Source organism: Lycium ferocissimum, chromosome 10 (genome assembly GCF_029784015.1).
Source record: "Lycium ferocissimum isolate CSIRO_LF1 chromosome 10, AGI_CSIRO_Lferr_CH_V1, whole genome shotgun sequence".
Lineage (NCBI taxonomy): Eukaryota > Viridiplantae > Streptophyta > Magnoliopsida > Solanales > Solanaceae > Lycium > Lycium ferocissimum.
The window spans coordinates 44,180,147-44,198,332 of record NC_081351.1 but is presented as its reverse complement, the minus strand read 5'-3'; the positions used below and the strand labels follow the sequence as shown (position 1 = coordinate 44,198,332).

The 18,186-nt window shown below is 35.3% G+C and overlaps 2 protein-coding genes across 3 annotated transcripts; one reads left to right on the top strand and one right to left on the bottom strand.

The window, feature by feature from the left end:
• Nucleotides 1-21: 21 nt before the first annotated feature.
• On the bottom strand, nt 22-2,256 carry LOC132034014 (small ribosomal subunit protein uS5x-like). Its single transcript, XM_059424224.1, has 2 exons — nt 1,521-2,256; nt 22-355 (listed from the first exon to the last, which is right to left on the bottom strand). The coding sequence occupies exons 1-2, from the start codon at nt 2,181-2,183 to the stop codon at nt 182-184; spliced, it is 837 nt and encodes a 278-aa protein (XP_059280207.1). The 5' UTR covers nt 2,184-2,256; the 3' UTR covers nt 22-181.
• A 2,765-nt stretch (nt 2,257-5,021) lies between these two features.
• On the top strand, nt 5,022-10,280 carry LOC132034013 (pentatricopeptide repeat-containing protein At3g26540). 2 transcript variants are annotated; one of them, XM_059424223.1, is made up of 3 exons: nt 5,022-7,771; nt 8,278-8,646; nt 9,525-10,280. In XM_059424223.1, exon 1 carries the CDS (start codon nt 5,250-5,252, stop codon nt 7,344-7,346), a length of 2,097 nt encoding a protein of 698 aa, XP_059280206.1. In that variant the 5' UTR covers nt 5,022-5,249; the 3' UTR covers nt 7,347-7,771; nt 8,278-8,646; nt 9,525-10,280. The 2 variants fall into 2 exon arrangements, with proteins under 2 accessions (XP_059280206.1, XP_059280205.1); XM_059424222.1 differs by lacking the exon at nt 8,278-8,646.
• The last annotated feature ends 7,906 nt before the right edge of the window (nt 10,281-18,186 follow it).

Genomic DNA, 18,186 nt, shown 5'->3' with positions numbered 1-18,186 from the left:
CAAAAGCTCGGATCAATCAAGTAGGCAGAAAATTCATATATATTGCTGGAAAAAAAAGGAATATTATCTTTTGCAAAGTCTGCAGAAACATCCCACAGAACAGAAAACAAAATTTAGAATGCTAACATTTCACGATAAGAAAACTACTCGAACGAAACAGCCAATAACAACATCTAATCAATCAAGCCTGAACCCCCTCAGGTGCTGCTTCCTCAGTGGCGTAGACAATAACCTTGTTGGCAGGTTTACCCAAGATGTCAAAGTACTCTTGGAACGGAGATTTGGTGAAGCGAGTCTCCTTCCAGAAGTCTGGAGTCAGGAACCCATAAGTCTTCATTAAACAATCAAAGGTAGCCTGCATTTATAAAGCGCCGCGTTAGCATCCAGCAAATTCAAGTAAACCACCAATAGATATATTGTAAATGAGCAAAACATAAGAAAAGAGTTTCAGCTTATGCTGTAAAAATCATCATCCCGCTGGTGGATAAAATACAATAGCTTGTGTCACAGCAAAATTCAGTTTAACTAACGTCATTTTTAACAAACAAAAGTCTAATTAGAGTCATTTTACAGCTTTCTTATCCAATTTCCTAGTAACAAATGCTTACACCACACTTGGAGCATGTTCACATTCACGAGTTAAACTTAACCAATCTATAGAAGGAAAGAAAAAAAACAAGTATTCAGGAAGTGATGGGAATAAAGAATGTTAGTCCCATAATTAAACTTGTTTGCATACTCGATCACAAACTCACTCTATCACAAGTTAAAACAGTTGTTCTTAATACAAACATCCTTTTGGAACTAAAACACAACAATTGATGCTATGTCTATCCTATTCTACCAAGGACAGCTGTTATTCCCTAAAAAAATTGGATATAGTGAGGCCAGATATCGTCAAACACGATAACAATGCTCTCACTTGTAATATTGATATACAAATCTATCAAAAAGGTCAACTTTAAGCAACATAAAAGCTACAAAGTTCATAGATATTTAAAGCGAAGACTCCTCAGTAAACATACTTCACATTAATCATCTCCACATCCCTTATTTCGAATTTATATCAAACAACATGCACAATCCAATGATATTATGGTTCAATTATAACGTTGACAAAACAATTGCATTCTTATCTTAAAGTATCAGTAGATATAATAAACATATAATAATTTACTCCCTGCTGTTCAAAAAGTGGGTGCACTTAGCCTTTATTTTTGGGTTCAAAAAGGGCGTCCAATTACCAAATCGAGAAAGAATTAACCTTATCTTTCCAGACTTGCCTTTATTAAGTGTTAAGTGACCAAATCCCGAAACCTACGGGCAGTTTAGCCAAATTACCTAGTCTTCTCTAAAGAGGGGTGCAAATGGATAAGAGGACACTCTTTTTGAACCGGATATTAAAACATACATAAAAATAAATCAAACCTAGTATATTCAACAATATCACAACAACATATTAAAACATACATATAACATAATTATAAAAGACATTTGCAAGATCTGTTAATATATCGAACCTTAACGAAGTTTCCAAGGGTTTTGGTAGATCCACGAGAAGAAGTAAAAACATCCTCAATACCAGCAAACTGAAGCACCTTCTTAGGAACACGTGCAGCAACAATACCAGCACCACGTGGAGCAGGCACCATCCTAACAGTAACAGACCCACATTTCCCAGTAACCTTACAAGGCACAGTATGTGGTTTCCCAATCTTATTACCCCAATACCCTCTCCTTACCGGAATAACCGACAGCTTAGCCAATATAATAGCGCCACGTATCGCAGTAGCAACTTCCTTAGAACACTTAACACCCAACCCAACATGTCCATTTCCATCACCCACAACAACAAACGCTTTAAACCTTGTTCGTTGACCGGCACGTGTCTGTTTCTGAACAGGCATGATTTTCATTACCTCGTCTTTAAGTGATGGTCCGATGAGTAAGTCGATGATTTGGAATTCCTTGATTGGGAGTGAGTGAAGGTAGATTTGTTCAAGCGAACCGATTTTGCCGTCTTTTACGAGACGGCCAAGTTTTGTGACTGGAACCCATTTTTCTTCTTCGGATTCCCGACGTGGACGGCGGCCCCCCCGACCACGACCACCACGATCACCACGACCACCACGTCCACCGCGATCACCTCCAAAGCCTCGGCCAAATCCTCCTCTTTCCGCCATGATTGGTTAGGTTTACGGCTAGGGTTTTGGTAAATACACAGAGAGAGAGTGTGTGTGAGCAGGAAGTGTGAAGATGATGAATAAGAGGTTGCTTTATAAGGGTAGGGTTTCGTGAATGGGGGTTGATATTGGGCTTTGAGGGAAAGCTGATTTGGGCCTGGGTAAGACTGTGGATTGAGCTTGGTATGCATTTGTAGGAGGGTTATTCGTACCTATTTCGGGTGGTCTTTAATTTTGGTCCCTCAACTTTGTGATCTTTAATTTTTGTCCTTCCGTGTTTTTCGCGCGGTATAATTTTAGATTTATTTTGGGCTTAGTTTTTTAGATTTTATTCTGTTTAGTTTAGATTATATTATACAAGTTATGTCGGACATGGGAAAACTTTTAAACTCATATGCCGAGCGAATTTAATTCCTACAGAATTTATGTCACGTGAAAAGAAAGGTCAGTTTTCGAAGATAAATGTAACAGAACTTGTGCAGGGCGAAGCAGATATGGAAATTTTCATTAAATAAGTAGCAAGGAAAAAAACTACGTTTGAAGGGAAATCCGTGCAAAAACTTCTTTGTAGGAACTATGGTGGTTATGTCGTAGGGTTATTTGCACTTTCGGCTCTATTTTGTGCTGGTCTTTAATTTTTGGCTATCAAGCCAGATAAGTTTTTTGCGGGGCAGAAGTTCATATTTTCACATTATATGATTATAGTAATTATGTCGCGGACCCTTAAAAAACTTATGACAAGCTAGACATAAGTTCGAAGTTTAAGGATAGAAATTAAAGACCAGTCATTCGAAGGACAAATCGAGCAATTTCTTCTATGTCCAATTCTACTGTGGCTCACATGTGTACCTTTCCTCAAAGCCCAAATTTAGATTTGAGGCTGTTTGGTACAACATAAATTACTTTTCTATATAAAAAAAAAAAAAAAAAAAAAGATCATGAAAAAGCTTTTTTTTGGTATTTGGTTGGAAAACATTTTCTATCAAAATGAAAAAAAAAAAAAAAGATTTTCCTAACTTAGGGCGGAAGTCATATTCCGCAAGACTAGTTTAACATTTATTTTATCTTACTTGCTCCAACTAAAATTTAGATATTATTTTTATGAATAGTACTCAAAAGTTTCACCAAACACTCTTTAATTTACTGAGTATTTCCTCTGTCCCAACTTATGCTATATAATTTGACTGGGCACGAAACTTAAGAAATAAAGGAAGACTTTTAAATTCTGTGGTTTAAAATAAGTTAAAGATATTTGTATGGTTATAGATCATCTCGTTAAGCGTAAAATGTAAAGTTTAAAGTTAAATTGTTACCAAATAAGAAAATGTATCATTTTCATATATTTTCCTTTTTTGACAGACTAAAAGAAAAGTGTATCACATAAATTAGGACAGGGGGAGTACTACTATTATTAAAAAAAAAAAAAAAACTGGAAAGTAATTTTCAGTCACCAATCAAATATGAAAAAGATACATATAAAAGAACAGTAACAATAACATATCCATTGTAATCCCACAAGTGGAGTCTGGGAGGGTGGTCTATACGTAACCTTATTCTTACCTTGTATAGATAATGAGGGTTTTTTTCGATGGACCCCCAAATAAAGTATATAAAAATCATTATGAAAAGGAAATACAATAATGAAGAGAAAAGAGCAGTAGCAATAACAATAATATGATAATCGAAGTAAAAGAAACATGTAATAATAAAATCGACGAATAAGATAGTAGAAGAGTAATAATAATACTGATAAGGGAAACAAGACAAAGCTCGACTACCTGTTAACCTTCTATTCTAATCCTCGACCTTCATATCCTCTTATCTTGGGTCATGCCCTCGGTAAAATACAGGCATGATGTGTCTTGTTTAATCACATCGCCGCAAATACTTCTTTGGCCTACCTCTACCTCTTCTCACACAGGGCCGACACTAGGGGGAAGCCACTAAAGCAACTGCATTAGGCCTCCCCAAATTGAAGGCCCCAAAATTTTATTTTATAGGAGTATATTATAAAATTATGAATAAAAAGGACTAGATTTTATATTTCTATTCTTGAAATGTGATAGGTTATTGAAATAAACAATTCAAATTTGATACTCTTTTGGTTCCCATTTATGTAACATTCATTTCTTTTTAGTCAGTCCAAAAAAGAATGACACTTTTCATATTTGAGAAAAATCTAATTTTAAACTTTTCGTTTTAACCTTAATGAGATGATTTATAGCTACAAAATTTCTATAACTTGTTTTAGACCATAATTTTCAAGAATCTTTCTTTTATCTTAATTATGTGCCCAATCAAACATCTTCACATGAATTAGAGAGTAATAAACGATATGTAATATCTAAAAATGAACAAATTGATGGCGACTTGAATAATTTTAAAAAGATGAAGTCTCTTGTAGAGTTGAGTATTTCTTATAAATAGTGGATTAAAACCTCTTTTTACTTCAAAGTATTGAATTATTCTAAATGTATGAAATGAAATTATTTTGACATCTACTTAGTGGTACAAAATTGAGATTATTAGATTATGAGAATTTATAATTATATTATCGTAACCGCCATATATGTTTCTTATACAAATATTCATTTAAATTTGAATGGATAGAGTTACTAAATATCTCTAATGGTGGGAAGTAGCATGTAACACAGTGAATATTAATTTAGAAAGGTACAAGATGATCCATATACCATCTTTACAAAACAAAGAGAAAGAATAAAAGTAAAACTATATAAAATTTTATTTAAGTAAATTTAAGGTCAATTATAAAGATTTGATTTTAGGTCACAAATATTATTGAGCCGCCCTGCCAACACGCAATAATCCCTAATTTGTGCCAACACGCAATAATCCCTAATTTGTTAGACTTAAGAGAGTACTGGGTAGTCCATTCTTGGCTAAAATCAGACATCAAATAAAGTTATGCCAATTTAAATTAATTAAGTCGCAGACAACACACCGAAGCTTGTAGTTTCATGAAATCCAATTATAGTTTGTCTCTCTAAACTATAATTAAACTCTATATACATCAAGAATTCAGTACTCTTCCATGCAACTAGTTGCATGGGCATAAACGCCGCATCCGTCCTTAACCACATCATTAATGGCGAACCCACAATCCCACACAACTCCAAATTTCCAAAATCTCAAGAATCCAAAGCCTTAACTACAACAATAATCAACCACTTACGTTTAGGTAGACTTGGAAAAGCTGTATCTGTTTTGTTCTCAGCTCCAACACCTTTCCCTTTTGCACTCTATGCTCATCTCTTTAAACTATGTGCCTCAAATAAGGCCATTGTTGAAGTCCGTAAAGTTGAGTCACATTTGGTTAGTTTTGCACCAACCCCACCTGTGTTTTTGCTCAATAGAGCAATTGAAGCGTATGGGAAATGTGGGTGTTTGGTTGATGCCAGAGAACTGTTCGATGAAATGCCTCAAAGAGATGGTGGTTCTTGGAATGCTATGGTTACTGCTTATTCACAAAATGGGTATGCTGGAAAGGCATTGGGGGTCTTTTTTGATATGCATAGGTGTGGGGTTTTTGCTTCTGAGGTTACTTTTGCGAGTGTTCTTGGTTCTTGTGCGTCTACGTTGGCGTTTTGGGTATCTAGACAGGTGCATTGCCTTGTTTTGAAGTATGGTTTTGGTGGTAATGTGATTTTAGGGAGTTCACTTGTGGATGTGTATGGGAAGTGTAGGAGAATGAGTGATGCAAGGAGAATGTTTGAGGAAATTAAGAGACCGAATGATGTTACTTGGAATGTGATTGTTAGAAGGTATCTTGAGATGGGTAATGGAAAAGAGTCTGTCTTTATGTTTTTCAAAATGATTAGTCTTAATGCGAGGCCGTTGACATTTACAGTATCGAATGCTCTAGTTGCTTGTTCTAGTTTTAAAGGATTTCGTGAAGGAATTCAAATTCATGGATTCAGTATCAAGATTAATTATGAAGAGGATGGAGTGGTTTCGTGCTCTCTGATTGATGTGTATGTCAAATGTGGGGATGTAGTAAGTGCTCGGACAATTTTTGACCTGTTGTCCCATAAAAATTTGATTCATTGGACTTCTGTGGTGTCGGGATATGCTATGAGTGGGAAAACTAGGCAAGCAAGGGAGCTTTTTGATAGGATGCCTGAACGCAGCATAGTTTCATGGAATGCAATGCTAGCAGGATATACGCGTAATTCACAATGGGATGAAGCAATGGAGTTAATCATTTTAATGTGCAATGATACGAGCGACATTGATCATATGACACTAAGTTCGATCCTAAATGTTTCTGCTGGGCTTTCAGATGTTGAATTGGGGAAGCAGGTTCATGGATACATGTATAGGCATGGTTTCTACTCCGACTTGTGTGTTGCCAATGCGCTTCTTGATATGTATGGCAAATGTGGGAACTTGAGAAAGGCTAGAGCTTGGTTTTACGAAATGAGTCATTTCCGAGATATGGTTTCTTGGAATGTTTTGTTGAGTAGCTATGCTCGTCATAGGATGAGTGAAGAAGCTTTAGTGATTTTCTGTGATATGCTAGGAGAGGCAATGCCTAGTAAATTCACTTTTGCTACTATCTTGGCGGGTTGTGCAAATATTTTTGCTCGTGAACAAGGTAAACAAATCCATGGGTTTATGATTAGAAATGATTATGATTTGGACATCGTGATGAGAGGAGCTTTGGTTGATATGTATTCCAAATGTCGTTGTCTTGACTATGCTCTGAATGTTTTCTTTGAGACTCCTGTGAAAGATGTTGTTCTGTGGAATTCTGTGATGCTGGGATGTTATTATAACAAACAAAGTGAAGCGTTATTGCAATTGTTTGAGTTGATGAAGGAGGACAGAGTGAAGCCAGATAGTACTACCTTCCAAGCTGTATTGCTTGCATGTATTTCTCAGGGTTGTGTGGAATTGGGTGGAGAGTATTTCAATTCAATGAGTCATGATTACTTTATTATACCACAGTTGGAGCATTACGAATCCATGATTAAGCTATATGGTCTGCATGGATTCTTTGATGAGCTTGAAGATTTTGTTAAGAAGATGCCATTTCAACCCACAGCCCTTATGTTAACAAGAGTTTTTGACTTTTCCAAGGAATATGATAACACACGGTTAGGAAAATGGGCTGTCAGACATCTCAATCTTCTGAAGGACTGAAATTTTCTATTCCGTTCTGCTTCAAAGTTATGGACAAGATCTAACTTGTAACAAGGTGGGCCAAGGCAATTGTCACTAGAACATGTAGACACAAGCCTGCTTGTGCACTTTGGAACTTTTTCAGTGTGCCAGATTGCTGAATATTGCTCTCAGACTAAATATTTCACTGGGGCCAAATACTGCAGAGAAGCAGATCCCCAGAAAGTGCTTGAACTTATGAATATATGCATAATTCGAGCACAACAATATTTTTGAACTGTAATGCATAGAAGTTATTTTTTAGGTGGCCGCCACATAACTCCTTGTGTTATGAAAGATGATCATTTGTGGTGGCTTTGGCATTTTCCACAAGAAGTGGCTGTGTACAGTCATAAGTTGATGGTGGTCTCTAACGGATATATAGGGAGCACATCTTCCTTTCCCAGGTATGCATGCTACAGCACTCATTTCGCCTTGCCCCTTTGTGTACTGCATTTCTAAACATGTGATGAGAAAATTGGAAGTTTTAAAGTCTTTCTTCTAGCCTCTAGCATTTGCCCATGAATTGTGTAGCATGGGATGGTTTCCTAGTAACACACTTGAAGTATGGAGCTCCTCTTATATACCTGATAAAAAAAAAATAAAAAAAATCCTCTTATATTATGGTTACAACAACAAAAACACAACAACAACAGACCCATGTAATCCCACAAGTGGGGTCTGGGGAGGGTAGAGTGTACGTAGACCTTACTCCTCTTATATTATTGTTCACTATAATAATAGAAGGGATGGGTAGAAGTGTTAGTATTTTGATTTAGGTGTATAAGTGTAGGCCCTTGCATTATACAAGTTAAATGTTCGTCTTCTGTTTTGTGCTCTCGTGTATTCGCATTTTTTCCAGTAACTTTTGGTTGCTTTTTTGTTCTACTTACAGCCTCTTTCTTTAACGCAGGGTAATTTGGGTGGAAGAAAATGTGTTTGCTTCTTTTTGATGCGTATGAAGTTGTACCTACGGCATTTAATACGTGCTTATTTATGAAATCACTTTTTTTTTCCAATAAAACTAATTTAATTTTCTCGGTTTTCCCAGTGCTCGGCGACCGTTTCACCTTTACCTGAAAGGTTTTACTGAAATGTTTAGAATAGATGGTTCTTGAAGCCAGCACACTTTCACGTGCATTATCCTGCTTATGGGACATAGCGCAGCCCACCCAATTTGAGACTTCATTTCACAATTCATGGTTCATGGGTTGACCTTTCATGGTCAAGATGGTATTTCAAAGGGATCTCTTGAGTTCTAGGAGTGTCATATCACAAATGGGTAGGTTGGGTCAAACTCTGTTGGGTTAAATTGATTAGTCAGTAAAATGTTATCTTTTCAAAAAGAAAATTGATTAAGTCAGTGAATGGATCATGACTCAACCCGTCCAAGTTTTGCTTGGATCAAGGTGAGCTAGGTCAAGTTGCACTAAGTTGGTCATAGCGCAACCCACCCAATTTGACTCTAGTCTCCCGTTATACCAAGCACTAAAACACAAATTAAAAACTTAAAATCTATCTCCTACATTAGCAGTACCTTTACAAGTGGAAACATAAATTCTGCATAAATCGACAGAAAGAGGGAGAACAATAGTATGTTTTTCCATTGCATGTCCATTTTTCACAAAATATAGGAGTATATTTTACCTTACAAGATTCATTTCAGTGTGCAAGAATTCTACAAACAATGATGTTTGAGAAAGGTTCTTAAATATTATACTAGACAACATCTTGCCGCCACATTACTGACTTGCTTGATTTACTTCAAAAATTGCATTCATATTCCTTTTCTTAATCTCACTGCTTGTCAAAGTAGGTAATCTGTTTTGAAGTCTAGGGGAGTGACTTAGATATCTTATAGTTATGTCCACAACACCCATGATTTTTTTAATTGTTTTCAGCAGCTACATTTTGCTAAGTACTTCTTAGTTTTATTTTTTTTCACCTTTTTAGATAGGCTGGTATATTGACCTGGATATGTATGGATATCTTTTTAATAGAAGAGAATTTAAAAATTCTGATTGGGAAATATACATCAAAGTTGGGTAAGGATATAAGAACAAAGTTTAAGGAGTACTTCCAGATTTATGTCTTTGGTCACATGGCAGATGAAAACCAAGCTGTCTGACTATCTTAATCTTCTTTTCTCACTTGCAACAGGGTATCGTCTGGACAGAAGCAGACCGATGACCAATGGAGAAGGAAAGCTATTCAATTAAACAACAATTTGAGGTCAATTCCCTACAGATGGTGGATCTATTATTCTGACAAGGTTGCTTCAAAGAAACTGGGGACAACAGGCTTTTCGCTTGAGCGTGGTAGAACTAGTCTAAGGTGATCATGGGCGAAGAAATTGGTTCTTAATTAAGATGTATAAGTTATGTGTGTGAAAGAGCCATTGTATGAGGATTGCACTCCCGTTGCTATCATTGAACCAGCGGAAAAGACTACTCGCATAGATGGGTGAAAAGATGATGTTGGTTAAGCTGACTTCAGGATTCTTCTTACTTTATCTGACCGGAGGCCAACAGACGAGTTCATTGTAGTCCTGCAAGCAGTGGAACAAGGCTGGGTGATCGCAATAAGTCTAGTTCTAAGTCATGTCGGAAGGTAAAAAAACAGCAAACGCAAGTGCATTTAGGAGCTACAAATCTGCTATGGGGGAAGGGAAGGTCTTTAAATTTTGTTTTGATTAAGTTTAAAGTGATTTTTTACTACAAGTTAGGCTTCTTTTTCTTTCTCTACGGAGAAAGAAAACGTAGAATTTTTAAGGGTGTAGAACACCTTTTTCGTAGAGTTAATTTTTCTTTTTTGCTATTTAGACTTTAGCTCATTTTTATGCTGGATTGGAAAGATCATTTCCTTGCTACTTTTGTGTTGGCTAGATATCAGAGGTAATAGTGTTGTTGTCGGAAAGGATGATGGTTTTTGGTGATTGTGACTAGCATGACAAAGTTAAACGATTTCTATATGTTGTTGGAAGCAAGTGATATGAAAGAGTTAGAAAAAACGACATAGGGAATAGTTGCAGTTTTAGAAAGATAGTAGATATATACTTGGGGAAGCATTTCATAGTTTAGAACAACCAAATTAGAAGACAAGATCTAAAGATAAAGAAATGAAGAAAAAACATTAAACTTTGTTATCATTCAAATCTTTTCTCATTTAAGAGATTGTTCAAGCTATTACTGCAAAAATCAGCAATACGCTCATCAAAAAGAATTTCCATCTTTGGAGCAAAGACGAGCTGCTACTTTATACTTTCTAGAATTAAGTCGATTATGGGTGTTTGGTAGGAAGGAAAATGTTTTCCTAGAACATGATTTCATCAATACATTTACATTATTAGGTCACAGAAAAAAAGTCCGGTGCACAAAATGTCCCGTCTTCAAGCAAGGTGGGGGAAGGGCCGCACCCAGAGGGTGTAATTTAGGCAGCCTACTCGGACGCAAGCATCAGTGGCAGATTTCACGGTTCGAAACCATAACCTATAGGTCACACGGAGATCACATAAACCTGATCAAATTTGCTACCTGCTAATTTACAGTCATTGAAAAACAAGTTTGATCATGTTGAAATCTGAAAAAAAATGAATCATGAATTCAACAATCATCCACAATAGCAGTATGCATTTACTCTTCAGGGTGATTTTGGGGTCCAAGAAACCTGTTTCTGATTGAATGAAGTCTATCAAGAACTTGCCTCATATTCATTCTGTTTTGTGGATATTCGCTGAACATGTTATTCCAATTTGAAGAACAGAAACCAAGCATTCAATCCATTCAGTCTTGAAGTTTACCTGGAATGCTGCTTCTTCTGGAGCTGATTCGTCAACAATTTCTAGCACGTGATCTGGTAATGAACATTTGACAAAGTTGTGAAGGTTGAAACCATCTTGAAATGTTATATTGATGGGACTTTTTCCAGTGAACAGCTCCAACAAGAGAATTCCATAACTGTAAACATCTCCCCAGGTTGATGCAGCACCTCCCATACCATAATCTGAACAAAAAAAGAACAGAAAAATGCATTAGTGCTATCGTACGGATTAATGTTCTATCTAAACTAATCTTCATAACCATACTACAGTACATAACCTGGAGCTATATATCCAATGGTTCCTTTAACCACTGGGGAGCTGAACTGATTCACATCAGTTTCCCTGTTGAATTTTACAAGTAGCCTTGCTATCCCAAAGTCACTAATATGAGCTGTTAGATTGTTGTCAAGAAGCACATTGCTAGGCTTTAGATCACAATGAATTACCGTAGTTGGGCACTGGTAGTGAAGATAATGCAGTGCAGAAGCAACATCTGCTGCTACGTTTATTCTTTGAAGAATATCTAAACTTGCATATCCACATTGTCCTTCTTGAGGATGCAGCCACTTATCCAAGCTCCAGTTTGGCATAAATTGGTATATAAGAGCCTTGAAATCGTTTCCCTGGAAATCAGAACTTGAGCATACACTTAGAACCTTCATGAGGTTTCTGTGGCGAATGTTCCTTAATGCTTGGCATTCAGCTAGAAAGCTTTTGGAAGCTCCTTTGTGCTGGAGATTAAGAACCTTAACTGCAATAGCTACTTCGCTTGGTGGAAGAGCTCCTACGTACACTTAGCCAAAGTTACCCGTCCAATCAAACTCTGTGATGAGAATCCCCTAGTTGCATTATGCAGGTCCTTGTACGTTATTTTGGGGTGGAAGTGGATATCCTCTGTTGATGGTGTTGGAGGAAGTTCAGTTCTTGAGCGTTTTATGTTCTTCTTCTTTTTCAGGTACATGAAGGTTAATGTGTACAACACCAGAAGCAACAAAGAAAATGCAATGACAACTCCCAGCGTGACCTTAAACGCAGCATATTTCTTTCTTGTTTTCTCTATGTTCTTTACGAGGCATGGATGTAAATGAAGCTGTGGGATTCCCCCACAAAGGTTGTTGCCTCTCATTTCAGCTGCGCCAAGATTCCTAAACACACCATCTAAAGGAACATCGCCCATCTAAAGGAACATCGCCTTCAAGATTGTTGAACAACAGGTTCAGATTAAGTAAAAAATGCAACTTTACCAAATCCTGAGGCATCTGACCACTTAACCTGTTATTCGAAAGATATAAATACTCTATTCTTGCCAACTGACCCGTGTATGGAATGGTTCCTTGGAAGAGGTTGGATTGAAGATAAAGCTTATTTAAAGAAAAACATTGGCCTATCTCATTAGGCATGTCAAGATAAAGCTTATTTAAAGAAAAACATTGGCCTATCTCATTAGGTATGTCACCAGACAATCTGTTATATGAAACATCAAGTGCGGCCAGAAATTGCAAATTTCCAACATCACTAGGCAATGCACAGTCAAGGAGTTGTGTGACAAGTTAAATGTTCTGGAAAGGCTGGAAAGACCGATAAATTGTTTGGAAATGGTCCCATTTAAGCTATTGCGAGAAAGGTCAACTTCTTGCAGAAACTTGAAATTGCCAAAACCAGAAGGTATGGTTCCTTCTAGACTGTTATTATGCAAGTATAGGTACAGTAATTGTGTAAGGTTGCCTAGGGAAGAGGGAATTTCACCAGTTAATTAATTTGAGCCCAAGTAAAGTACTTTCAACATTGGAAGTTTTCCAAGTGAAGCTGGAATATTACCTGTCAAGAAGTTTAGGCCCATCCCCAATGCTGTTAAATCAACAAGATTTGCAAACTCTGCAGGAATGCTCCTATGTATAGAGTTATTGTAAAAGTTTAGCCAACTCAACTGGGATGATAAGTTACTGATCGATCCGGGAAACTCTCCAGTAAACTGGTTGTAGGCAATATCTAGAAACTGTAGCCTGCTACAATTTGTTAAAGGAGTAAGAAAGTTCAAATCATCACTTCTGAGTTGATTAGGATTGACATTAATGACAAGAAGAGACCCGAGATTTCCAAAACTCAAGGGTATGGATCCAGTGAACTTGTTAGCCGACAAATCTAGCTGTAGAAGATTTGAAGCATTGGATAATGGGACGGATATCGCGCCCGTGAAACCATTACCACCCAAGTAGAGCCTCTGAATGTTAGGAAAAATAAGCCCCAGATCCTCTTTCAGGTATCAATGAAAATTGTTCTAGCAAGCTCCCGAAGCTCCTGTTGCATCTCCTCAAGCTCCAGTATCGATCAAGCTGCTTCCAGTAATCTGCCCCAAGCCAGTCAGGCGGTAGACCCTCTTTTTGAGCATCAGAAAACATGTCTGACAACCGAGCACGCGCCTCCTTTGTAAAATTGCTTCTAATAACATGATCCTCGGCAGGGCTCCATGTACACTTTTTCTGCAAAGAGTAGTAATATCAACACTATTTAGAACCTGATTCTAACAAAAATGGATGAGCAAATTCACACTAGAAACAGAGAGATGAGAGTAAACTGACTAAATGTTTGCCTCTAGAGGCAGGAGAAATCTCACACATGTATTAAATATTGCTACACAGATTGAGCTGTCCCAATAACTTTGTGCAGATATTTCCATCAAAATGCAGGAGAGAACTGATTACAAACATAGACTGCTAAATTAATACAAAGAGAAAGTGCAGAGGCAGATCCAAACTACCAATTATAACAAGGCTCCTCGTACTAATAAACATTAAGACCCTATGATTCTTTATTTCAGTTAAATAAACCTACATTATACACCATATAAACCTTAAAAAGCAATTAGCAGCACATGGGTGTCAGGCAAGAAACACCAAAAATGCTGAAAATAGAATGGCTCAAGCAAGCACTGCTCCTGCTTTTTCAGTTTTTTTTTTTTTCTCTGAATCCTCACTACCAAGCTCCCAAGGTATAATTTTCCCTCTCTTTGTAGATAGTTTGTCTTACTTTCTTCTGGTTTCATATCACATATATTGCATACTAAGCCTACAAAATTGGACTCATTGTCAATTATATGTGAATGCATCAGTTGTACTTGTATACCACGATTTTTCCACTTACCCTATTTGATCTTCAATTGTTTATCAACTCTATATCTTCTCTTAGTATAATTACTAGTAAAATAGCCCGCGCTTTGCGCGGTCATAGAAAAAATATACATTTGCTTTTAAGAAATTTTTTACTGAATTTGCTTGCGCGACATGAAATGCATCAATAAATTCAACTTTTTTTTTTTTTTTTTTTTTTATAGATTCCATCAAAATAGGAAAAAAATAAAATCTCAGATATATCCATACAAATATTAATTTTATCCATACAAATTTTTGCAACCTTATGTGTTTTACTTTGTTTTTTGCTTTTTTTTTCTTACTCGTTTCTACCGTTCTTTTTATTACCTCTTTTCCTAAAGATAAAAGAAAGGGTAAACTGACTTTGTCTTTTAAGTCTAGGAAACTATATCAACAATCTTTCATCAAAACTATTGTAAGCATAAGTTGCAAAAATATAGAACACGAAAAAAAACAACTTTTGAAACGCCAAACAATTATTAGGTGCTCTTGACTAGGGTTGTACATGGACCAGGTTGGTTCGGATTTTTTAAACACCAAACCAAACCAATTGCGTCGGGTTTTTAAATTTATACACCAAACCAAACCAATAAAATTCAGGTTTTTCAACCTCGGGTTATTCGGTTTTCTCGGTTTTTTCGGTTTTTTTTTTCGGAATAGTCTTGATACAAAACATATAACTTTTACTTCAAATATTTCTTTAGTCCTAGTAAGATACAACTATATAATTAAGGTGTTTCTTAAGAAAATAACACAAAATGTGAAAAGAGTGATGACATTGTATTAAAATATTCAACAAAAGCTAATAAAGTCGTTTAAAATAAATATTGCTAATTAACAAGCCATAAAGAAAATGATCATAATCTAAAAACACTAATAAAGAAAATGACCATAATCTAAAAACACTAAGTCATGCAAAAATAAGTATGTCTAATAAGTATTAATTACATGACAAAGGAAAAAAAAAACTTAAGTTATGTTTTTTCACTCTCTAAATAAATTATGCAAAACTAAAGAATAGATATCCAACATTATTGTCATTCCTAGTGGTAAATTGAATTTCTTTTGTTAGCATTAGTGTTGAGTTGGTTTTGGTTTGGACTTTATTTGAGTTACTAACATCCATAGGATATAAAACTTATTGACATTCAAAATTCTAAGTTCAAGCTTGAATAATATGATAATAGATAAAAAAACTACGAAAAAATTTAAGAAATATTTATAAATTACATTAGAAATAAATATTTTTATGTATAAAATATTTTAAAAATTGAATACATGTAATGTCGGGTTGGTTTGGTTCGGTTTGACTTTGTTTAGTTAAAACCAAACCAAACCAATTACGGTCGGGTTTTTTTTTTTCAACCCCAAACCAAGTTAAACCAAACCACTAGTCGGGTTTTTTTTTTCGGTTTGACTCGGTTTATTGGTTTGGTGCGGTTTGTCGGTTTACTTTGTACGCCCCTACTCTTAACCGTAAAATCTATAATTCATCTATAACTTACATCCATGAACCAGTGGCGGAGCCAGGATTTTGACTGAGGGGGTTCAAAAAGGGTTCAAAAATATAAAGAAGTAGACAAACGAAGAAATTGAGGGGGTTCAAAATCTATTATATATACGTAGAAATTAATTTTCACCTTGTATATAAGGTATAATTTTTCGTCGAGGGGGTTCGGATGAAACCCCTCAAGCCTTACTGGCTCCGCCCCTGCCATGAACCAAGTAATCACCATGTGTTCAAAGGTAAAAACCTTTTTAGCACACGGTGTATATACCAAGTCAATGGATGCATAACGTATTTGCATATAGAAGTTTAACATGATTAATTAACATGCATTCTCTCCTCATTAAATCACTTAATTATATAAGTTACGTAATTTAGTGTAAACACTGGGTGGATATATAAGTACTTAGAGAGTGCAAATATGTATTTTCGAATACCACTATGATTGCTTATTCAATACATTTGAAATCAGCGATAGAAACATAATTGGAGCACATGAGTTTGTGATCAGCTAAATTAAAAAGATACCTGTACGATATACTCATACCTTGCACCTATAGGAAAGCATAAGACTATCATTAGTTCAAATGAAACAAACTAAAAGGATTTATACTTTATAAGTATTTAGTTGAAAACAAAAAAGAGATGAAATCCACTTACCTGTATGAAAGCAAAGCCAAAAGATAAGTTTATATATAGAGTTGAGTTCAACATTTGATGGTAAAAAATCCTTTGGAATTCCACAATTAAGGGTGGAGTCTTTCCATTTTCCAGACTAATTGAAGGAAAGAATGTGTTCGTGCTAAAATTTCTGCATGAGCTTTAACGGTTATCTGGATTTTAAAAGGCAAAGCAAAGGTGAATCTTTATGGGCATGCAAGTAAGTACTCAAAAATTAATGAGCAAGTAACTGCAAAACGTAAATAAGAAATGACAACGTAAATTCTTTCCATATGGCCTGCTTGGAAGGAAAAAAGGATATAATAGAAAAAATAGTTTGCTGCCTTAAGTGATATGCCATTTATTTGTTACAAAACGTTTCATTCATCGAAGTAAATACTTAAGCACATTTCGCATAATAAAGAAAGTTTAATGAGTGATTAGTATGCTTTTTTTACTTAGCATATAAATGTGAAAAAATAGGAAAAATGCCAAAAAAATGAGAAAAAAGATAAATAGAAATGGTGGCCAAGCATAGAGAGTCTTGCGATCAAGCATTTACATCTTGAAATTTTTATATTATATATACATTAGCAAACTCTCCTATGGTCTCTGTCTGAATGTGGAAGTGTATACGCCCACCTTACTTAAATACTGAGCATTTGAGGTGAGGGTATATGGTTCTTAGTGCATCTGGACTAAAGAATTGTGAATAAGGACTAACTAATCAGTGACCTATGGATCTTGTAACGAACGGTCCCGTGCTTTGATACGAAATCCATCTGATGCAAAGCAAAATATAAGCATGAGAATTGGCAAGATACAAATTAAAAATTTTACGAGATCACAGAAGGAAGGCAGTACAATTTGAATTTCTTAAGTTGCAGTTTTTTTTATAAACATAAAAACCCCACACGTTGTGAAAACCATCAAAATTTTTCCAATTCTTATACAATCTTACCAAATGAGTAAATCATAGTTCATAATAAAATTAATGCGCTACTAGAAGGCCTTTCTAAAAAATACAACATCAATTGATCAAACTTTAGTTCAATAAAAAAGGAAAACTTAACATGAATAGTAATGTCACTACTCTTTAATATAATCCTCCCACATGGTAAACATGATTGGTAAATATATTTTACCAACTTGCAGATTAATATTTAATACAAATGGTTGGTAAACATGATTGGTAAATATATCTACCAACCTATGAGTCTTTTTTTACAAAATATAAACGTATGAGTCAAATTTTACATTTATATTTTTTGAAATCATGATTTCAAATCCCAAATCATGCCTTTTTGGATGATTTGAGATTTCAGAGATGAAATCGCATGTCCAAATGCCGAATCGCATGTCCAAATGCCTACTAATTATCATATATCATATATATATATATATATATATATATATATATATATATATATATATATATATATATATATATATATATATATATATATAGTTGCCAACTTCAAAGTTGGATTACGCTTTTTGCTCCCTACCGTAAATTAATTATTAATTAAAATGTAATAAAATATAAAATATCTAATTTAATAAATATTAAATAGTAATATTATAATTACATTGATGATAATTATTAAATTCTTTACAATGAAATCCAACCACGTTCTGTCCTTAGTTAATACTATTATTTACAGATTCTTCAAATCCCATAATTCA

Bases quoted from the DNA above. Each gene is read 5' to 3' on its own strand.
- LOC132034014 (XM_059424224.1), bottom strand. From the start codon at position 2,183: ATGGCGGAAAGAGGAGGATTTGGCCGAGGCTTTGGAGGTGATCGCGGT. The intron at 356-1,520 runs GTTCGATATATT...TTATAAATGCAG, and splicing joins CCCTTGGAAACTTCGTTAAG to GCTACCTTTGATTGTTTAAT.
- LOC132034013 (XM_059424222.1), top strand. From the start codon at position 5,250: ATGGGCATAAACGCCGCATCCGTCCTTAACCACATCATTAATGGCGAA.